General features: G+C 32.8%; 3 protein-coding genes and 1 long non-coding RNA gene across 7 annotated transcripts; 1 reads left to right on the plus strand and 3 right to left on the minus strand.

The window, feature by feature from the left end:
- Positions 1-999: 999 nt before the first annotated feature.
- LOC121242732 (serine carboxypeptidase-like 10) lies at positions 1,000-5,644 on the plus strand. Of its 3 annotated transcripts, none has more exons than XR_005935952.1 (14): positions 1,000-1,228; positions 2,006-2,151; positions 2,698-2,774; positions 2,895-3,017; positions 3,088-3,190; positions 3,281-3,318; positions 3,414-3,515; positions 3,892-3,978; positions 4,069-4,182; positions 4,261-4,332; positions 4,418-4,536; positions 4,700-4,793; positions 4,874-4,928; positions 5,027-5,112. XR_005935952.1 is itself a non-coding variant. In XM_041140675.1 (14 exons), the coding sequence occupies exons 1-14, from the start codon at positions 1,089-1,091 to the stop codon at positions 5,108-5,110; spliced, it is 1,374 nt and encodes a 457-aa protein (XP_040996609.1). In that variant the 5' UTR covers positions 1,001-1,088; the 3' UTR covers positions 5,111-5,641. The 3 variants fall into 3 exon arrangements, 2 of the variants coding, with proteins under 2 accessions (XP_040996611.1, XP_040996609.1); XM_041140675.1 differs by having other exon boundaries at positions 1,001-1,228; positions 4,680-4,793; positions 5,027-5,641; XM_041140677.1 differs by lacking the exons at positions 3,892-3,978; positions 4,069-4,182 and having other exon boundaries at positions 4,680-4,793; positions 5,027-5,644.
- On the minus strand, positions 4,079-7,385 carry LOC121242733 (F-box protein At5g07610). Of its 2 annotated transcripts, XM_041140679.1 has the most exons (2): positions 6,029-7,385; positions 4,079-4,214 (listed from the first exon to the last, which is right to left on the minus strand). In XM_041140679.1, the coding sequence occupies exons 1-2, from the start codon at positions 7,101-7,103 to the stop codon at positions 4,150-4,152; spliced, it is 1,140 nt and encodes a 379-aa protein (XP_040996613.1). In that variant the 5' UTR covers positions 7,104-7,385; the 3' UTR covers positions 4,079-4,149. The 2 variants fall into 2 exon arrangements, with proteins under 2 accessions (XP_040996613.1, XP_040996612.1); XM_041140678.1 differs by lacking the exon at positions 4,079-4,214 and having other exon boundaries at positions 5,853-7,385.
- Positions 7,386-16,816: 9,431 nt separating this feature from the next.
- Positions 16,817-19,468, minus strand: LOC121242735. Its single transcript, XR_005935953.1, has 3 exons — positions 19,075-19,468; positions 18,749-18,860; positions 16,817-18,047 (listed from the first exon to the last, which is right to left on the minus strand). It is a non-coding gene; the product is annotated as an uncharacterized LOC121242735 (long non-coding RNA).
- Positions 19,469-20,426: 958 nt separating this feature from the next.
- Positions 20,427-22,499, minus strand: LOC121242734. Its single transcript, XM_041140680.1, has 2 exons — positions 22,218-22,499; positions 20,427-20,674 (listed from the first exon to the last, which is right to left on the minus strand). Exons 1-2 carry the CDS (start codon positions 22,383-22,385, stop codon positions 20,627-20,629), a joined length of 216 nt encoding a protein of 71 aa, XP_040996614.1. The 5' UTR covers positions 22,386-22,499; the 3' UTR covers positions 20,427-20,626.
- Positions 22,500-23,214: the final 715 nt, after the last annotated feature.

A 23,214-nucleotide genomic window follows, 5' to 3' on the forward strand; every position in this document is an offset into this window, starting at 1 on the left:
TTCAAAGGAGAGCCCATCTGCCAAGGGCCTAGCCCATCTTAACTAAAAAAGCCAACCCGCAAATAGTCCAACATCGAAAGGGAAACATTTGCTTTAACGCAAAGATAATGTACCTTACGCCGTCTTTTATTACTTTTTTTTACTATCCAGTTATTTTTTTTTTCTTTTTTAATGTGAATTAAAAATTTCAAAATATAATCTAAAAATAAATAAATTTAATTAACTAACATAATCATATAAATTTATTTTTATTTACATGATTACGTTGGTTTGATTGAATTTTTTTTTTTAAATTATGCAAAAATGTCATGTTGTGAGATATTTAATTCAAATCCAAATGGCAAAAGGAAAAAGAAATAATTGTGTCGTAAAGGAGGTGCAAAGGTATCATTACCCTTAATGTAATGTGCAAAAGTAGGTAAGCGATGTCTACTCACCACTTATCTCAAAAGTTTAAGCTAATATGAGAAAATATAGATTTTATTATTTATTTTATATCTTAACATTCTTCTCACGTTTAGGTCATATTCTCTCTCAATGAATGGGCCTACCATATAAAATATTTAATTAAATAGGATAAAGTGTAAAATCGGAATTCGAATTCATAATCTCTGTTTTGATATAATGTAAAATTACTATTTATTCTTAAACTGACAAAAAAATATAAATTTTATTATTTATTTTATACACGCGAGGTTAGATAAAAAGACCCATTTAAAAAAGAACCAACAGAGACTATCTGAAGAGTAGTTGAAGCCATGGCACAGCAGAAGAGACTAATAACAAATTGCCTTTCGATGATTTTTCAAGGAAATGAGAGTCACCAAGAAAAACCAGTTGTTGACATGCGGTGATCTGTTGGATCTCTAACCCAATTAACTGCAAGTCTGAAGAAGAAATTATGTACAGCCAACTAATTATTTCATCTTCGGACTTACAGTTAGCACTGATATTGACTCCAAACTTAAACATTTAAAAAGCTTTGTGTGCGTAACATCTTTCTGCAACTTCATATTTATCAGCTGACAGCCTCGATCGAGAGAGAGAGTTTTGCAATTGGTGCATTTAAACAAGAATTCATCAGAGTAATGCTTATCGGAATGGGTTTGCGTCTGCTTCTTCTATTAGTTTTCTTAGCAGCAGCCACCTCTGCCGGCTCTAACGCCCCAAAACTCGTCACCACTCTGCCGGGTTACTCCGGCGAGTTATCCTTCAAGCTTGAAACTGGGTAAGTAATTACTATTCTATCTGATGATATTATTATCCAATAATTTCAAATTTATGTCCCTTTCTCGAAGATAATATCATCATTAACTATCCTTCTATACCTTTATTTAAATTGCTACCCTTTTTACAATGTGATTTTCGAATTTTTTATTGGATTATCAAAAAGTTTTTATGTTATTCTTCATTGACACAATCGAGATTCTACCATGCACGCTGTCACCTATGATTCATCAATGTTAGCATTCAGAATAAAACAAGAAAACGCGAGTTGGGAACAAATAGTAGTTTAAGCAGTGTTTAGAAACAATCTCAACCTGTGAATAAGGTTTTGGACATGTTTATAAGAGATGAACAATAATTTCTTATAGAACCGGTATTATGAGATGAGTTAAGCCCATGAGGTTTTTCATAGTATCAGAATCTGTCACAAAACGAATAGGGGCCCACACTACTTATTTCGTGACAAGGACTAGAAAAAATACTGGTATGCACGTGAAGAAGGGTGTTGAGGAATAATCTCACATTGCCTGTGGACAAGTCTTGTACATGTTTATAAAGAATGAGCAATCATCTCTTATAGAACCGGTTTTATGAGATGAGTTATGTTCATAAATTGCTTCAAGGAGAATGTGCCAAAATGGGAACTGAGATACTGCACAAAGTAATGGAAAAATATCTGTTATCTTTTACTTGCCCATTAGTTAATGAAAAGATGATGATTAAAAGAATAATTAACATATGATTTATGCTGGACGTCTGTGCATATGATATGGATAAGATACGTCGGAGTAGGGGAAAACGAGACTGCCCAACTGTTTTACTACTTTGTTGAGTCCCAAAGGAACCCTTTGAGAGACCCAATCCTGATTTGGATCAGTGGAGGCCCCGGTTGCTCTGGTCTTGGCAGCTTTGTCTTTGAGAGTGGTACGTTACTCTTTATATAATATGATCATTTTAGCCATATTTTGTGGTAATTAATGGCACTCATAGGTTCGCATTCCTGTATATCTCAATTCTCAACTAATATATTGAAGAGCTGGAAAGGTATATATTTTCGATCGATTTCATTTATAAGAGGATTCTATCTTTCTATTAGACTCTCTTGGCATTACATAATAGAGAATAATTTGTGTAAACCTGTTTTTCTGGTGGATTGATCCCACTTTTTCTCAAGGAGCTTTCCTCGAACTTGCAAGTCCGAAATTGTATATAGCATTACTTGCACTTCCAAACAGCCTTCAGGCCTTATCTGAATTCAGAAAGCGTCTCATCTTATTATTACAATTTTCTCAAATTTTCACATAAAATATAATAAATAATTTAACTTTTTCAAATCTCAAAATAATAATAATATTAAAAAATAATATTCGAACAATATTTTTTTTAACTTTCATCTTTCATAAAAAATATCTCATCTCATCTCTGAATCCAAATCAGCTCTTAATATATAATCCATGCACTATTTTGCAGGCCCATTAACTTTCAAACTAGGACATTACAATGGAAGCCTACCAACGCTTCATGATAACCCATGGACATGGACCCAGGTGTGAATTTAATTGCACTTGCTTCGATCTTTTTGTGCAGTCTATGCCAACCAGATTGTCATCTTTCTTACTTTTACCATGTCAAGCAAATTATGTGTTGAACTGATGATGGTATTTCAGGGACTTAACATCGTATATTTGGATGCACCAGTGGGAGCTGGATTCTCTTTTTCAGAAACCTCAGACGGATATGCCATGGATGACTACAAATATGTGGCACAAGCCTATGAATTTATTCAGAAGGTCTGTTTTATTTCAAATTTGATGCAGTGTTTAAAGCTCTTTTATAAGCTAAGTTTCCAACTTGATGCAGTGGCTGAGCGAACACCCTCAGTTTTTGGAAAATCAACTCTACGTCGGTGGTGAATCGTATGGTGGCAAGCCTGTTCCGATGATTGTGCAACAGATTGTGATAGGTAACACATGTTGATGAGAATCATTTCATTGAAAAGGATGAGTTCTAATTTTCTAACTTAATTGGCCTTGATTTCATGGCGTTGTTGCAGGTAACGAAGCTGGAAGCGTGCCCATGATTAATCTAAAAGTATATGATCCAACCATTTTTCGCAGTAACACGGAACATGGAATTAACTGTTTTTCCTAGAATAAACTGTCGATTGTTTTCGTTTGTCTCCTCAGGGGTATATGCTTGGGTCTCCAGTGACAGATTCATTCACTGACAGTAATGCAAAAATCCCACTTGCTCATCGGCTGACTCTCATCTCAGACCAACTCTACGAGGTAGTTTGCTGCTTAACAAGTCTCTCTCTCTCTCTATTCAAATTTCAAATGTACGATTTACTTGTACATAAATAATACTTATTTTAAATATTCTTTGATTAGTGAAGTTTTAGTTTTGAATGAATCAATCTGGCCCTGAAGATTGAGAGTGAGGACTGGTAGCCTCGGATCAATTTCTCCTTGAGTTACCGTCCGAATTCAAGGCTTTGAATGGGAGAAAGAAGAACAAAATGAGTAGACTATTCAATTACCAATTGAATTGTTGGTTTAGGTCCCCTAAACATAATATAATGTGAGATTTCATACCTAAAACAAGGATATTTCTCGATATTAACTTCTGGAAATGCGAAATTTTGTAATGTTTCATGCTTTCTAGTCTGCCAGAACAAGTTGCAACGGCAATTTTGTGAATGTAGATGCCAACAATTATCAATGCTCTTCAGACATTGATGCCATCGATGAGGTCAGTTGATCACAAAAGTACTCTTTTCTTAGACTTTTGATCATCAAATCTCCACACAATCTGAGAATGGGTGATCATTTGAATTTGCAGCTGCTAAGCGAAATTAATACGCTACACATTTTGCAACCATATTGTCTTAATGGCTTCCCAGAATTAAATGAAGAATCTTTCTCAGAAAAGCCTACTTCTGCTCTTTGGTGTCGTGTAAACCTCTCTCTCTCTCTCTCTCTCTCTCTCTCTCTCTCTCAAATGACAATTTAATCAGTTCAAACTTCTTGGCAGGGCTATAACCATATGCTTTGCTACAACTGGGCGAATAATAAAGGTGTCCAAGAAGCTCTTGGTGTTCGAGAGGTATGCGCATTGTACCACATACATACATACATTCAGTCACAACATGGAATCATTAAAATATTGTGGGTGATGTTTATCAAAACAGGGGACAAAACAATTTTGGCAGTACTGTAATACTACCTTAGCTTATACTACAACAGTCACCAATGTTGTTGGTTATCATCGAAATCTCACAAATGCTGACCTGCGACTTCTCGTATACAGGTAAAATCTGGCAACATACTCATAGCAACTCTGTTTTCATTGTTGTTTTCACCAACTGAATATGTAGGCCCTTAACTTTTTGACCCAGAACTTCTTTGATCTTTCAAGTATAACCCTTTTCACGGATCTTTTAATTTCGACAGTGGTGATCATGACATTTCAGTTCCAAACATTGGCACACAAGAATGGATAAAGTCTCTAAATTTGACCACGGATGAAAGTTGGAGAGTGTGGTCTGTTGATGGTCAAACTGCTGGGTGGGTTTCAAGTTTCTAATCTCCTTAGAAATTGGAATTCTTTTCCTGAAATATGTTCTCTCGTTCTCATGGATTTGCAGGTACACAGAGAAGTTGATCAATGATTATTTCACTTTGACATATGCTACTGTAAAGGCAAGAAGAAAAGAAAAATGTTCTTCAAATATACACAACGTTTGCTACAAATCCAAAACCCAGAACGAAAGTTTCATATATTGTTCTTCTTTGTGCAGGGAGGAGGTCACTATGCTGCAGAAGACATGGTCAAGGAGTGTGCGGCCATGATGGATAGGTGGATGGCTTATTTCCCACTTTGAAGTGTGGTTGATCGGAATGTATTAGGCGATCCGACATTGTTTGAGCACATTTGGTGAAAAATAATAACTTCAGCTCTTCGAAAGTGATTGCAGATTGACAAAGAAACTCTGAGAAGTCTTTCTCTCGTCTCACTCATGGCTCAGCTTCTATGAAAGTGAGTAAGTTTCATGAAAAATGATATGAATCCAGTTCAGATCTGAAGCAACAACCCGACATAAAAATATATTGCCTCACATGCACCTTTTGGCTAATATAGGACTGACTCACTTGTCCATTTGTCTAACTTGATCATAACTATGAAAGAGTTCCAAGTTTCTTGCCTAATATAGGGCACATTTTAACTTTCCATCCGAATATAGCAAGGCCATAAGAGCGTGGGAAGGATATAATGCCCATAAATTCAACATATGGTCATTCCCTCACAGCTCCAACTCATATTCACCAATTCAGATTAGGAATTGTTTCATACAGTCCCCAATTCGCAGCCTAATGAATTTGGCAGGGCGGTCTGTTTGGGAACCCAACTGTTCTCAAATATTCTCGGATTACTTCACTACTACTCATAAACTATTTTATTACTATTCACAAATCATCTGAGATACTCTTAGTTTACTATGATCATTAAACTTGGATTTGAGTTTGCAACTTTGAAAATAACCATAAACTTTGAAAATACAAAATCACTCGAAAGGAAACATGAAACTCCACACCAGGAAAAAAAAAAGAAAAAAAAAAAAGAAAGACCATAGGAGTCCAAGATTGACGTATAAACAATCAAACACAAGCCAAAGACTCCATATATTGATAGGCATCAAGCCATCCGAATTGCAATGAGCTACTAGATTCATTGCTGTAGGGTGTTAACTCGCAACACTTGTTGAAACTCTTTTCCCTAAGATTATAGGATAAGATCTTACCAGGCACGTGCAACAAGAGCTCTGCCTCCTCCTCTTCATTCCTAACAACAAAAACTATAACGAACGCAACGTAACACGAGTCACATGGGTCGAGAAAATTCCGGACCATCTCCGGATACGCAGCAACAATTCCATCAAGATCGACCTCGTCCTTCACGAACCACCCAGAATAGTCGCTCGCCATCTCAAAGACTTGGAATTGGGTTGTGCGAGCACCGTAGATTTCGATGAGATGCAAATGGCCACCGGACTCTCCGAAATATCTGAACCTCCTCTTTCCCCACGCTTCAGAACCGGGGAGACTCGGCATTGTTCCGAGGATCTCCTTGTCGAGATTGAAGAACATCGCCGCTCCCGATGGACTAAGCCAATGAACTGCTCCATTCCAAAACACACCATGGTCGAACACCATGTCGAACGGCACGACGAATGGAGAGCCGCAAGGCCTCCAAGCGCGAGTCTCGGACGAGTATATCCTGATTTGGTAGAAGTAAACTGAAACAGCAGCGCTCCAAACACAGACCACTTGGTAATACGGCGATTTGGTGGGCTCAAATGCCAGGGAAAGACCGAATATCGTGATGGGTCTCTCGGTACTTATGAAAGGAAGCTTTGAGAATTGCTTGGTGGTAGGATTGCACACGTAGTAACGATGACTTTGGTCTGTTAGTGTCTTGTTGAGGCTACGGCACAAGAGCAATCCATTGCAAGACTGTAAAATCTTGATTCGCGAAGAACAAGGAGGATCGCTATCGTTGTCGTTGTCGGTGATGAAATCGAGGGATGTGAAGGGAGGCTTAGAGTGGGTCCCATCAAGAGTGACGAACTGAAAGTGTGATGGGATTCTTCTGCGGAGGAAGATGCCGGAGACAGAAACGCGGGGGTGGTGGTAGCAACGAGAGAAATGAGGACCGGAGATGAGGGAGAGCCAACGCTTGGATACGCATTTGAAGCGGAAAAGGGGCTTGACAGGGAGACGGAGGAGGATCTCAGTAACGATGTCGTCGTTACCTCCGATCATCTCGGCTGCAGCTGTGGTGTTGTTCGGAGATTTGTTTCCGGCTGTACTCGGCATATTTTTTATGTCGGAAACTTCCCAAAACCGAGACTTCGAAAGTAAAGAGCAAGGGCCAAGGGGCTGTTGTTGATAAAAGACGAAAGACCAGATGTTCAAAAGAGCATTATGTTGCTTGTCCTCATATAGCAGCAAGCTTTTTTCTTTCTTTCTTTAACAACCGCCATTAACGCCATCACACAGACCGTCCAAGACGCGAAAGGTGCTTGCATTGGTTGGAGAGACGAGCACATTTTATTCGAGAATTTCGAGTTCATGCCGGCAACAATGTAGCCATAGCCAAACTTACGCATATTTCTTCTTCTCGAGGAATGCTACCTACAGTACGGTGGGCTACGCAAGCCTAGCAGTTGTTTTAAAAAAAAAATAGAATATATTATTAAAAATTAATTTTTTATATAAATATCATATTTATTTATTAATTTTTTAAATAATTATATAATATTTATATATAATTATTATTTTTTTTAAAATTATTAAACAGGAAGATACAATTTTTTGAGTTTTATATTTTATAAATTGAGATGATCAAGCATGATGATAAATATATTTATAATAAAAATAATATTATAATTTAATATATCATATTAATTCATATAGTTCGTAAATTTATTATTATAAAATCAATTAAAATACTTTTCAAATAAATATTTACAATAAATTATGTCATATCCTAAATAAAATGATTTTGTCATTCATAATTATACTAACTAACGTGTTATATTTGAATGACTTTTCATTTACGCAATCGTTTATGAAATCATATGCGATCATCAATGTTTTACTTCAATAATTATAATTAAAAAGGATAATAAAAAAAAAAATGAGATTTCTAACATATATATACCCGTATAATAATATTGCCACGGCAGGCTTCATTACTCGAAATAAATAAAGAATATCTAACCTACGTTTTAGGAGGAAAAAATATCTCTGAAGCACATAAGGAAAAAAAAAAAAAAAATTTGGTTAACTGATTTTTGTTAAGTAATACTAATATGATTATAGGTTGTGTAAGTACTGCATACTATTTTTGAAAAAGGGAATTTATTATTAAATAATTAATTTTTTCATATATGTTCTATATTTACTAACTTTTTTCAAAGAAAAATAATATTATAGTGCTTGAGTTTGTCTCCTTAATTTGACTACTTATGTATTTTATTTTTTTACTTAATGATTAAGGAAATGACTACTAATGTATTGATTTTTTTTAAATGTTTAAAAATATTTAAAAAATATGCAATTTGTACTAGAGGCACTCCTAGTGATCAAACCTAGAAGGCATAGTAGTACTATCCTTTTTCAAAAAGAGTAAGCGAGTTGCACATTATGATTGTAAATAACATTTTTTTTTTTAAAATGTCATTCTGTTAAAATATCATCTTCTAATAAAATCTAATGCGATCTTAAGGTTATATTTCTTTAATAATAAAAATTTAATTTAATTATACAAATAATGTGAATTAATTACAAGTTAAATATATTGACACACAATTAATCTATTTATTAAATTATTTATTTAGATTTTCATAATTCGATTTGAATCTTATTACGTTAATCATGGTACCATATGTTGAATTGACATAAAGTCTATCCTAATGTCAAGTTATAATGAAGGGACAGCACTAATTACATATTTAATCCTCACAAACAAAATGTGCCAATAAAAAAAAAGTCAATAATGACTCATAAAAAAAATCATTAATCCTTTTCCATATAACTTTTTTATTGGTCCAACAATGAGACAATTTTTAATATAGATAATCAATGCATTAAGCTAAAGGTGGCCATATACTTTATGAGAGCAATGTTTGCAAGTCTCGATAAATAAGTCTCGTATAAATCTTTTGTAAAAAAAAGTCTCACGAAAACTAAATATTATCTTCACAAGGTCTATTTTTTTACAAAAAATCTTCGCAGATTTGTATACTCGAGACTTTTACAAATTATTACTCGTTTCATAATTAGTAAGGTGAAGATTAGATCTAATTAAAGTTTATTTATCTCTCTCTTTTATTTTTTTTCTTGAGAAAGTTATCTTAACCCCGAAATTACCATTCTCATGTATATTGCCTGTCAATTTGAAGCAGATTCAGCTACAATATGCATCTTTGATATGTTTCTAAAGTATTAATAAACAAATAATTATCCTAATCTACATTTATTTATTTATTCACTTTGTCTATTTTGATGATCAATACTTGTCCAAATCATGTGGGGACAGCAAGGATTTCATATTTGATAATTCCCATGCACAGGCAAAATGTGGGTCACTTAAAAAATGCATAATGATTAATAAAAAACAAAAGAAAATTTTCAATAATGCTTCTCCATATCATTTTTTTTTTGGTTGGTTCCACAATAAGAAATTTTTTAAGATACATTATGATAATTAATTTATGAGAGTCCATCTACCCAATGATCAAATTTAATCCTAGGATCATGAGAGTAGATCCAACTGAATTTTACTTTTTTTGTTTTTATTTTTCTTGGAAAATCTATTTCTTCTTTTCTCTCTTTTGTTCTTCTACTTCTTCGCTTGAGTTACGTTTTTCTTTATTTTTTATTTTAGGAGACATCAACTTCTATTATTTAATAATAAGAAGATTACATACATTTATAAAATTAAATAGATTGAGAATGAAAGTCTGGAATACAATCTCATCACATCTCAATGCTCTCAACATTCCAAACATTACGGGCAAGTCTATGGGCCACCATATTACATTCCCTGTGGACATGATTAAAAGAACATTCACCAAAACATTTCGTAAGATGTGTTAAAAAAAATAGGGTTCACAATTAAAAAATGAACTTTTCATGTTGTTTACATATTTGTCTATTTTTCTTAAAGAGAGTGTGAATTTATATACCCTATGACTATATATATTTTCAATTGTCACACCTAATTTCACATTAATCATCATTATTTTCTCCTTTTTGGGGCATTTAAATTTTAGTTAGGTTGTGATCAAGATGTATCATTGAGAATAAGAGTGGATCTTTCCCACTATCGATTTCAGACATGCATGATATATGCCCCAATGAAATTAAACGGTAAATACTTTCAAATAAGAGTTTGGATGCTGGGTATTGTGCAAACAAGTGCACAATTATCTTAGATAATAAAATTTATATATTCCTCTTAATTTAAATCATTGGGATAGGTAGAGATTTAAGATGATATTAAAACAATGAATGTTATATACTATATAGTATATTCTCATATCACTTTTGTTTCATTATGTAAGATGTGATACAATAACCATCATTGGATGATTATGATAAATGTGTCACATCTTATGTCGTGGATTGAAAGTAAGATGATAGTGTTAGAATTTCCTTATGAAAATAGAAGTCTTTAAATTCAACTTCTCATCTTTACACTCCATTTTATTTAATTAAAGAGAAATGATATTTACAGTCTTATAATATGCAAGTTTCACACACTATTTTTTAAAAAAAAAAAATTAGTAAATTTGAAATCTACATAAATTTTTTTTTTTTTTTAATGGTAGATCCTACTTTTTTCAACGGCAGTGTGCGGACACTAAGACATTATTCTTAATAAATGTTATATGTTTGGAATCAGTTAACCCACTTGAAGGTATTACCAACTCCCAATGTGGAGCAATTTGTTCCAATTCTTTAGTGCAGTTTTGGACACAAAACATTCAGCATGATTGATTGTCCCTATGTGGAGCAATTTCCAATTCTTTAGCCAAATTTCAAATGATGAATGAAAAGTGAACAATATAAAATTATACACTATATTTTGTTGGTGTAAAATTACTCTATTAGACATCAAACACGTGATAAACAAAAGGAATAACAGAGCTATCCAGCTTGCACTGTCGTTTCATCATTGCCAGCCTTCTTAAGGAATCTTCGTAAATTCTGTAGCCGCTTCTTCAGCTTCGATCTTTGCCGACATGTTTGGAATACAATTGTTTTTAAATATTTTTATATTATTTATAAATTATTTTTTTATTATTATTTATAAATTATTTCATTATTATTTACAGATATTTAAAAATATTTTTAGCATCCGAACGAAGCTTAATATTATCCAAAATATTTGTACGGATAATAATAACAACGTTTGGTTATTAAACTCATCTCAATTTATTATTACAACTTTTTTAAATTTCAATATAAAATATAATAAATAATATAATTTTTTTAAATTCTAAAATAATAATAATATTAAAAAATAATATTTTTTCATTTCAATTCAACTTAACTCAAATCAATTCAACATCTAAACGCAGTCTAAAAAAGTGTTAAGTATTATAAAGTTCATTTTATGTACTAATCTTTCTCCCACTTAAAATCCACAATTTCAAACAAAATTAAAAAAGAATTATAATAATAAAAAATAAAAAAAGAAAAAGAAAAAAGAAGAAGCTTGATCACAGCATGTGTCTATCCAATAGAGCTGATTTTCTAACGTATTTTTTTTAAAGGTCTACCGCTAATTATCATTCAACTTTTTTTTGGCCATTTATTTTATGAAAATAAGCTATGCTAACGAGATGATTTTCATTAATTAAAGTGGCTGTGAATTGAGCTTCCACGTGTAATATGGGAATCAAGAGACAAGTGGCATTGTGCCTAGGTTGTTTCGAGTAATGCTAGTCTGTTAGATATAATGTTAAGGTATAAAAAATTATATATATATATATATATTTAAAAAAATTGAATTTATTATTAAAAATTAAATTTTTATATAGATGTCGAATTAAACTATTTTTTTAAAAAAATAAAAAAATAAAAAATATTATTTTTAGATTTATTTATAGTCTCTATTATTTTCACGTGTAGGACCAGCTGAACAAATAATTAAAAAATCCAGATTGTACAACAGAGTAGCGAAAAACCTACCAATACCATAAATGCTATTTATTAAGTAAGTAATTAAGTAAGTACCTCGATTTTCACTTTTACAACTGCAAAAATCGGTCGTTATTATTATTATTATTATTATTATTTTCAATTTGGTGAAGTATCCAATTGGCAGGTAACGACAACCTTTGCATGGACATCGACAAAGTCAATTATTATTCGTTGTCATGGTTAAGAGTGTAAAAGAAAATCGGTAAATCGGTTGAATCGGACGTCCAATCTGTAACCGGTTCTTAAAGAATCAAAATCGGTTCTAAGTCGGTCCACTATAAGTTTTTATATTTTAAGAATCAGTTTAAACCGAACTTTTTTATTTTTATATTATATATAAAATATTATTTATAAAAGTATTTATATTATATTATATATATTATATATTAAATTACTAATTAATATAATATGAAATTTTAGTCTTATTATTCATGCCAATTAATCTTATAATATAAAATTAAGCTTTAAAAGTTTTAATATAACATTTGATTTATGATATAACATAAATTAATCTTATATTTTTAATATAACATTTGAATTTTGATATTAACATATAAATTTTTAGCCAAAAATTATAAAATGAGGGATGTGAGTCAATCATTCGCTAAGTTTTGTTTGAATATGATTTTGTTTATCCATAAAATCGAAAAATTTGGACTGAACGTGAACAAAATCCAAAAAATTGGAAGTTTCAATTTTAGTGGTTAATTACTCCGATATCGGTTCTTAAATTTTTAAAGTTGGTGGATATCAATTCGGTTCTATAAAACTTCTAAAATTGAACCCGTTACGCCCCTAATCGTGGTGTGGGTCCCTCTATTGTAGGCCCCAACAAGATGTTGCATATGATGGCCACATCCACGTGGGATAACTACTTTGTTGTGAAAACTTATCTTGATGATGACCCAGTTACCAATTAATTTGAATTTTAACGAAGTACTATTTAGGTAGAGAAATGCTATAGGGCTGTATGGACAGAGTCGGCTTAACAGGTAAGGCGAAAATTTTGAGTGAGGTCTTTCTATACAAAATTTTGACTAAAGTTCTTGCTAATCGGTTGTCTTACTCTTATGTAATTTCAGCCACACAATGTGCGTCTATGTCGGGGAGACTGATTACAGATAATGTTTTACTTGTTTTTGAAACTGTGCATGCTATTAGAAGGAGGCGAAGAGGACATAATGAATGTATGTCTATTAAACTAAATATGAGTAAGACATATGATAGGGTAGAATGGGTGTTTCTTGAGAGGGTTATGCAGAAAATGGAGTTTAGTTCACTTTTTATCATGGCTCGTATTTCTTCAGTGTCATATCAGCTTCTTCTAAATGGTGCTCCTACTGAGACTATTTTACCTACCTGTGGCTTGAGACAAGGCTGTCCTCTATCATCCTATCTCCTTGTTCTTTGTGCTGAAGTACTGTTTTCTTCTATGCTCAAACAAGCTGCAGATGACGGTTCTTTACAAGGTATTTGTGTAAGTAATAGAGCACCCCGTCTCAATAACTTATTTTTGTTGACAATAGCATCATGTTTTGTCATGCCACACCTGCTGCAAATGCAAAGGTTCAACACATTTTATTTGTTTATGGGGAAGCTTCGGGTCAGCAAGTTAATAGGGCAAAAACAAAATTGATGTTCAGCAAAAATACTGGATTTGAAGCCATAGATTAGATCAAGGCACTATGGGGTGTACAATCTATTCGATCTCATGATAAATACATTGGGCTACCTTCTTTTGTGGGTTGTTCTAAGCATGCTAGTTTAGGGAAAATAAAGGAGAAAATCTGGAAAACGTTACAGGGAGGAGAAGCTTTTTTCACAGACTAGTCGAGAAGTCCTTGTTAAAGCATTAATGTTACAAACAATACCTAACTATACTATGAGCTATTTTAAACTCCCAAAGGGCTTTTATAAGGAGTACAGTTTTGGTGGGGACAACATGGTGATGAGAGAGAAATTCATTAGGTTAATTGGAATTGTTGTATGGGTTTTATGAGAAAAAATCATTGTGTGGTATGGGCTATACACCCTCATTTAATTGCATGGTGAAGTATATTTGAGTCAAAAGTTCAAAACGAGTTGTACAAGCAGGATGTTTATGGCGGATAGGATGATTACTGGCTGCCAAACTCTCCTGGTAGGACAATTCTCACTCCATGTAATACTTTATCGTTTGATGCTAAAGTTGATGTATTGCTGGATGTTTCATTGGGTTGTTGGAATGCTAAGTTGGTAAGAAATGTTTTTCTTCGTGTTGATGTACATAAGTAAGGATAAATTAGTTTGGAGTTACACTAGAAATGGGATGTTTACTGTCAAAATTGCATACCATGTGGCTTTGAATGTTATTTCTACGGTGGACCAAGAACCTAGTTCTCATCGACAATTTCATCAAGTGTTTTGGAAGAAAATCTGGAATCGAGCCTTCATACTAAGATGGAGAATTTCACTTGGCGTGCTTGTGATGCTTGATGCAGTTGCTCTATTATATCTCAGTTGTGGGGGACTTTTCTTGAAGTTAAAAGCTTTGATTTTCAGAAGCATTGTCGATTTGATTTGCTGGTTTGGGAAGTGATGCAACTTGCTTATTAGTCTTTACATGAAAGGTTCTTGACTATAGCAATGAAAATGGTGATATACTAATGGAAATGTGTCGTAAAAAGGAGGGAGACTTTATGGGGTTGAAGATCAGATTGAGGCTTTAGCAGCATTGAGGGGCATCCAAATGACAATATCGCTGGAAATTTCATACCTGATTCTTGAATGTGATTCACCAGATTATTGTGTAGGCCATACGTTCTGAGAAAAAGTCTTTTTCATCTTATGGTCCTTGGTGAAAGAGATCAGACCTTTGTTTTCTTTTTTTACACATGGTATGTGATACTGTACAATGATGGCAAGATCCTCTAGATTTTCTTGTTAGCCGATTAATTGTGGATAAAGCAACAATCTCTAGTGTCTAACTTTAATTATTTTGCTTGTGATGTTTGTTTGTACTGATGTATTTGTATGGGATCTTTAAATGAATGACATATTTCTTAGTTTTAATTTTTACATTACATTTTTTATTTAAAAATTAAACCTATAGTTTTGTAAAGCAAAATTACTAATTAAGATTTTTACTACTTTCTCAATTAATAACCGACTTAACTTTATAACAAACTTATCGGTTTATAGAGGCTTTTATCAACTTTAATTTCGCAATATGCGCTTTAGATTTTTAGAAGCAATTATAATCATTATTGTCAATAAAGTTCTATAAACAATCCATGCATTTGGGAAAAAGGGTGGGCTTCTACCTCTTCGAACTATTATAATTTTCATATTATATATTAAACTAATAATGAAAAATAATTATTATGTGGAGATAGGATGTGAGAAATTTTTGTCATCATCAAGTGCACTTACACATAATAGAATTCTTAAAAAAGAGATTCCAATATTAACATATATATTTAGAAACATAATCATAAAGGATACTGAATTTTTTTTTAAAAAAAAAAACCCTCATGCCAACGAGTACGTTTTTGGTAATTAGGGAACATTACTAACATCTTTATAAACGAATAACGTAATATGAAAATAAAAGTTTTGATGGTGAGCCAAAAATATTTTAAAAAACCCATAAACCAAAAAAAATTCAATCAAAGTTGAGATTTTAGAAGAAAAAAGAAATATGATAAATCAAAGGGATAACCAATTACATAAAATAACTTTTAATAGTCTCTTAATGAGTTAATCAATTTTTGTTTTAATTGAGTATTTTTAAAGGTTCTATTTGGGATTTCTTTGTGGGGCTTTTCTTCCATTAGAGGCCTTAGGCAACCGCCTACATCGCCTAATGGAAGAGCCGGCCCTATGTATGAATATTGAGAATATTTCATAATATTTGTAAATAGTAGTGAAATAATTAAAATTAAGATATTTTATTAAATTTTGTGAAATGAGAGAGTAAAAATTGAATAAAAATATTACAAACTTAAAAATGATTTAAATATAATTTTTATTTTAAAATTTGAAAAAGTTACATTGTTTTTTGTGTTTTATTTGAGAATTTGAAAAAATTGTAATGATTAGATGAAAATATTGAAAATTTGAAATTAAAAATATTTTGTGTTTGAGTGATATTTGGAAATGAAATATTTGAGAATATTTTAGCATCCAACCGGATCCTAGTCATAAAGAGATCTCACAAAAATAAATTCATAAATGACATGTCTTGATGTGGTACGTTAGATTATAAAATTACTTTTATTGTAAAATAAATTTAATGTATCATATAAAGTCATGTTAGTTTGTGAATTTACTTTTGTGAGATCTTTTTGTTATTGTAGCACTTCTCTTCTAGGTATCATGATAGCTAGCGCTTTAAACCAACATCACCATATGCACGAGGGGCCTCTACCCTTTGAATTTCATCCCGTGTATAATTGATCTTTTAGCATGAAGTTTGCTAAGAAAATGAAGAGATTTATTAGGAGTATCCCTGCAAATTAATATGGCACTAATAATTAATATCCCTCATGCCAACGAGCATGAAAGACAGGATTGAAAACTAACATTGTCGCAAAACAACACTGGTGGCGTAGAAAGAAAGACGCTAAATTCTTTAAGAAGATATTGCACCCAAGTGAGTTCAGCAGTAAACAATGCCAAACATATTTTTTAGATTTCTACTCCTAATTTCGTTATCTCTTTTCTATTTTATTACAATCTTATTAAAAAACAAATAAGCACAAGACTAATGATCTCATCACAATCGTAATCGGGAGAAGGAGCTAAATCATGATATATGCCACACACCATAAAAACAGTGTTCAAATGCGAGCAAGGGTCTCCAAGTATTGGTAAGTCTTGATCCCAAGGGTCTCCAATTCATAAGCCCCGTTCCAGTTATATATTACTCCAAACATTCCAAAATGACAGAGAGTCTTTGAGGCATTTGTCTTGAGATTGTAAGAAATCACTTCCCCAGGTACTGCCATCACAAGAGTTACCTCCTCCTGTGTTTCTCCTTCTAGTAGGCACAAGAGATGATACACATGAAGGTTATCAGAGTGAGCGCAGAATATCCTTGGGAATGCATCTGCCAGAACACTAAGATCACAATGATATTTCACAAACCAACCAGACCTGTCTTGTTTCATCTCATAGATAGTAAGTAGCGTAGTTTGGAGACTGCATGTTGCAATGAAATGCAAGTTGCCACTTGACTCACCAAAATACTTGACAGAACTTATTTTCAGCCAATCCTTTGAATCCGGCACTCTGTCTAGACATTCTGCATCTAAATCAAGGTACCAAACTGCTTTTTGGGTTTGATCATACCAGTAAATAGCACCATTCATGTAAACTGCTTCATTGTTAAATCCTGCATCATATGGTACCGTGACAACTTTGGCAGGATTCCAAGATTGGGTCACCGATGAGTAAATATCAATTTTCAGTAGAAAGTTAGATGATGAGGAAGATATTTGATGAATCAAGATAACTTTGTAGTGAACTGACTTCGAAGGATCAAAAGATACAATGACAACGCTCACATGTATTGTTGACAGCACATCAAACACACCGATTCTTGTGGAATCCCAGAAGCAAGATGACAAACATAGTAAGAAATGAGCATGGGGTTGTGAAGATCTGCCATAGAATAGCACAACAAGCCCTTGCAAGAATCTAAAACATTTTTACCCTGCTTGTTGAGGAAGTTGAATGGTAAAACCCTAGGAGGTTGATACTCCTCAAGGGGAACGAGTGAAAGTCCTGGGGCTTGATTGAGACGTTTCAACAATAAACCATTGGATCTACGGTTTCTGCGGGCATGACTGATAGAAAACTCAGGATCAGAGATGAGAAAGCACCATTGTTTGCACACAACCTTGAGTCTGACAAGATGTCTCACAGGAAGACGCGTAAGAATCTCTCTCAAGAGGTCTTCACTGCTAGCAACTGCAGCAGCCGACATCTGCAGCCTGGTTGTGCTGGATCCGCCAGTGCTCTGGCTTTTTCTTATTGTTGCCATTGTTGCAATGTGGTCCTTCACTATTAGTTCCTCTTCCATGTGAGCATTATAACACTCTTCCAATGACTCAACAAATACAAAAAGTTTCTTTTTTTTTTTACAATACAAGAGTAATTTTACTTATCATCTTAATTTAACATGAAGACCTACCAAACAGGTTGAAATACTTTCCATCAACTGAGATGTATCGTTGACATGACAATGTGAGAAAATTCATAACTTATCAACTATATAGTTGATAAATCATGTGTTTACTAACTTCCTAGTTTTTATAAACAGTTACTAAAAACTGGACCTTAATTCTCCATTCAAAAGCGCTAACAACGAGCCATCAACAGTAATTTGCTTTCACCCAGTCAACCAACTTATGCTTATGCAGCATATTTATATAGAAAATAGGTAAGAAAACAAATCGTATTTGATTCCCCATATTCCTCTGTAGCTGCTCTTGTTTTCTTAGCTAATAACATTCTAAGGTAGGCAAAACATACTTGGGATATCAAAAATATTGTTTTGATTGGTGATATAAAGTCCATATGCAACAAAAACATCGATACATATTTCAATACTAGAGACATTAGGATTTATTCTGACTGTCATTTTTGTAGGAAACAGGAAAACATGGAAGAATACAATGTGTATGGACCACGGATGAAACCAAAGAGAGGTGTTATTGACCATTTCTTCAAAAAATGAAATACTAGCAAATTTGAATGTTTACCTGCTCTTTAACTTTATCTGAAATGCCAAATTTATGTTATGAATTATCAGCCAAGGCGAGCTGTAAGTTCCTCAAATTAATACTTGATCTGCTCTCTCTCTCTTTTCAGAGCCTGCAAAGCGAAGCATACAAAATCAAACCAAATAATTGCAACCCAGAGTTGCGTTTCTTATATAGATTGTGAAAAATAAGGAGGAAATTCAACCCAGTGTTGCATTTCAAATTCTTAATATTAAAAATTGAGAGAGAGAGAGAGAGAGAGAGAGAGAGAAGAGCAAGAAGAAGAAGATGACGACGACGATGATGAAAAAGAAGAAATTACGCACTAATCCTTGTAGACTCGCTGGCCTTCTCCGAGAATTCTCAAATTTTCAATCCTCAGTTCTCAGAAAAGTTGTAATACACAATTCGACACAAAGCGGAAGTGAGGTCCCTGGCTTTCATTGACGAACAAGATCAGCATCGAAACCGAAAGCAAAGACGATCGAGTGGTCAGTTATCCCTGTCGATTGCACAGACACACTGAGCACTGAGAGAGAGAGAGAGAGAGAGAGAGACTTTGGCAAGTCAACCTTAATACTTCGTAGTCAAGCCCAAATTTATTGTTTTTTACGAATAATTGATATTATATTTTATATAAATTATATCGCTTAATAATCAATACTTACCGAGCAGTCTTGAATCATTGCTTTACGACAACAACTAACATTGAATTGGTAGTCCAATAAATATTTGAATAATTTTATATATAATCGTAAAGTTCGTAAATATAATTATTTTAAAAAATAATAGAATTTATTATTAAAAAATTAATTTTTTTTATATAAATCTCATATTTTATTATTTTTTATAAAATAATTACACGATAATTATATAATTCACAATTATAAATATCTTTTCTCTAAATACTTTGCTTTTCTTTTTTTTTTTTTATTTATAATGGAAACTCTCCTTTCAAAGCATTTCATTACCTCTTTCTTTTCTTTTTCATTTTTTCTTTTTTGACAGAAGGATATTGAGGAATGAACGATCGTAGTCACAGTCTGGCTTATCAAGATGGGATAATGATTTTCAAAACTTAACATATACATAGTTTTAATTATGTAAATACTTGCAATGCCCAGACTTTGTAGTAAAGCCAACATGACTATAGGCTCAACAAACAAAAACACAACTTGGGCATTGGAACAAATAAGACAGGGCGAAGAATAATTAGCTCCATCAATTATCTTTGTCTAGTTACACAAAACTAAATTATCTCATTTCATCTCATCATTCTAACTTTTCCAAACTTACACACAAAAATATAATAAATAATTCAACTTTTCCAAATCTTAAAATAAAAATAATATTAAAAAATTATATTATAACAATATTTTATTCAACTTTCAATAAAACATCTCATCTCATTAAACTGCGTAACCAAATGAGGCGCCTTAGCATACAAATATTATATACATATATAAATCACAAGTATAATGTATTGGACAAATAGTTAGAAGTGTCTTAATTTGCCTTCAGATTTTTAGGAAAAAAAGTGTTAAATCTACACAAAGATCTTATAAAAGTTAACTCACAAACTGACGTTTATAAATTATAAGATCTTTGTGTGCCTTCGATTTACCTAGTACTAAATCAGTGTCATGTCTTCTGCATGAGAGAGTCCCAAGGAAACATATTGAATAGATAAAGCATAACTTGAACATTATTGTTCAGTATTTTTGACAGCAAAGTATAAGGAAGACTGGCCTCCGAACATCACATTCTAAAAACTTTCAAAGAAAAAAATAAACCAAATACTCTGCCTGATCGTTTGGTGATTCAACAGAGAACTTAGCTCTATTACTCCCACGATTACTATCGAGCAGTTCTGAAGTCTTACAGAAACTTCCTGTACGGCCTGCCTGCATCCTCATCTTGCATATGCTGAACCAAAGTTGATAAAACACTTTAGCAAGCTCAATGAGTTGAATGGAAGTCTGGAATAACAGTTGCCACATATGATATATGCTTTTGTATCCTAGTAAACTACAGAAATGCAAAAATTCAACAGAAGGCCTATAATGCACCGTATTACAATTCGGTGATCAAACAAAGATCAAATTCTTAATCCAAATTACTCCTGAATTCGCATGTGCTGCAAAAAAAGAAAGTCAAACAGCAGGGGCCTAGGGTGTATAGAAGACCAACAAAAATAGGACTAGAATGCACAAAGCAAGGACAACATAGAGGTAAATTGCTCACTGTTTCAGAAAAAAGTTCAGGCAACAAAGCAAACGAAGAAAAAATAACAGGAAAAAAAAAAGAGAACAAAGCAAAAGCAATTTTAAATGTCAAAGATTCAAGATTGTTGAAGGCATCCTCCATTGGCAAGTCCATTTAAACCTATGATTCCCTGATAATGGATTGGCAGAATTGATGGAAACATGAAAAGTTGTTCATCTAATTAGTATCCATTGCATCCAAAAAATACGAAATAAGAAATCCATAGCGTATGCATTGGATTACAAACTTATAAAATCACATTACAAAGCGTATCGAATCTTTACTTGTAAAAAAAAAGTGTATCAAATATTGCCAACCATTAAGTCATCTAGTGTATGCAATTTGAGAGAAAATATAGCTTTTTTTCATAAAAAGCACCTACACCGACACAGGACATGGATAAGATATGACAATATACAATGGCAAGTAGTTTTTTTAAAGCCTCGGATACAACGGAACAGGAAGTTGGCCCGTCTTAATTCATTGATTATTGATGAAGAACTAGTATTTTGTAATAGGATTTTATACTAGTCAAGGGATAGATGCGTTACAGCAATATCTCGCATGAAAAACAAAGAGTAGTGTCGGAATCTATAGGGCGGCCGAAGGAATTAGTGTTTAAAAAATTCTATTTCATAACAAGGTTCGTTATTGACATTACGTAGCCTGTTGATATTCAATAAAGAGAGCCCCAGACTCTTTATTTTCCAACGATAGTCACCTGCCCAAGATTTCACATGATAGCTACATTACAGGTTTCTAGAAACAATAACCTCAACTGTTGACCAAAAGGTTTCCCCTTTATTTGGAACCGATATCCAGATCAGCCTAGTCATAACACACAGCTAGAGTAACTTCGTTAAACAAAATTGAAATGTCCACTTCCATTTTAGCAGAAATCGAAATCCAAACTCGTATCACCACTAGAGTTCCCCAAGATAACGATTTCGATGAAAATCAAATAAGAAGATATTAGCCACAACGTCAACTCGTGCAATTTGAAATCTTCATCTTCAATTCATATGCAATCGGTTCTATTATTTCTCGCAAACAAATTTGAAGAAGAATAAAACTGAAATGACGGGAATTAGCAACGGATCGACAGATAGAAATGAAAACGAAGTACGAAACGATTGCATCGGATGAGTAAGCATAAAGTGAATTGCGTAAGAGAAATTGGGGGGGGGGGGGGGGGGGGACTTACAAATTCACGGACGATGCCCTTGTAGACAAGGATGGGGACGGCGAGGCCGAAGAGGCCGACGAGGGCAAAGTTACGGCGAGTCCAGCGGAAGTTGTGCTCGAGGTTCTCTCTGGCCGAGCCCCAATCCTCGATGAACCGGTTCTTGTTAGCCTCCATTCCACCCCCCATCTTCTTCTTTTCTCTCGCGTTCTCCCTTCTCTCTAGTCTTTCTCAGCTACTGCTTACCCCGCTGTATCTCCCGACCTTCTTCACTTCCCTTTCCTCGCCCCTGTATTTCTACGACTTGTGTTAAAATTAATATAAAAGAAAAAAATGTATTTGACTTGTGTTAAAATTAATTTTTTTAAATAAATTTCTTTATATTGAATAATAGTAAAATAATTTGAGTTAAGATTTTTAGGACTCATTTGAATACTAAAAATATCTCATAATAGTAATGAAATAGTTTGTAAATATTAGTGAAATAATTTAAGTTAAGATGTTCTATTGAGTTTTGAGAAAGGAAAAATAAAAAGTTGAATAAAAATATTATAAAGTTAAAAAGATTTGAATAGTTTTTTAATATTATTTTTATTGTAAAATTTGAAAAAAATGTATTATTTTTTATGTTTTGTTTGAAAGTTTGAAAAAGTTATAATGATTAGATAAAAATGTTGAGAATCTGAAATTGAAAATATTTTGTATTTGAATAATATTTGGAAATGAAATATTTGAGAATATATGAGAACACCTAAGAACAATTGTGTTTCCAAACGAACACTTATTAGGTTTTGAGAAAAAAAATATAAAATGTTGAATAAAAATATTATAAAGTTAAAAAGTTATTTGAATATTATTTTTGAATATTAATTTTGTTTTGAAATTTGAAAAAATTATTTTGTTTTTTATGTTTTGTTTAAGAGTTTGGAAGTTTGAAAAATTTATAATGATTACATAATGATTAGATGAAAATGTTAATGATTTAAAATGGAAAAATATTTTGTATTTAAGTTATGTT

The sequence above is a fragment of the Juglans microcarpa x Juglans regia genome, chromosome 8D (assembly GCF_004785595.1).
Source record: "Juglans microcarpa x Juglans regia isolate MS1-56 chromosome 8D, Jm3101_v1.0, whole genome shotgun sequence".
Classification (NCBI taxonomy): Eukaryota; Viridiplantae; Streptophyta; class Magnoliopsida; order Fagales; family Juglandaceae; genus Juglans; species Juglans microcarpa x Juglans regia.

Bases quoted from the DNA above. Each gene is read 5' to 3' on its own strand.
- LOC121242732 (XM_041140675.1), top strand. From the start codon at position 1,089: ATGCTTATCGGAATGGGTTTGCGTCTGCTTCTTCTATTAGTTTTCTTA. The intron at 4,183-4,260 runs GTAAACCTCTCT...ACTTCTTGGCAG, and splicing joins CTTCTGCTCTTTGGTGTCGT to GGCTATAACCATATGCTTTG. The intron at 4,929-5,026 runs GCAAGAAGAAAA...TTCTTTGTGCAG, and splicing joins TGACATATGCTACTGTAAAG to GGAGGAGGTCACTATGCTGC.
- LOC121242734 (XM_041140680.1), bottom strand. From the start codon at position 22,385: ATGGGGGGTGGAATGGAGGCTAACAAGAACCGGTTCATCGAGGATTGG. The intron at 20,675-22,217 runs GTAAGTCCCCCC...ACTTTGGTTCAG, and splicing joins AGGGCATCGTCCGTGAATTT to CATATGCAAGATGAGGATGC.
- LOC121242733 (XM_041140678.1), bottom strand. From the start codon at position 7,103: ATGCCGAGTACAGCCGGAAACAAATCTCCGAACAACACCACAGCTGCA.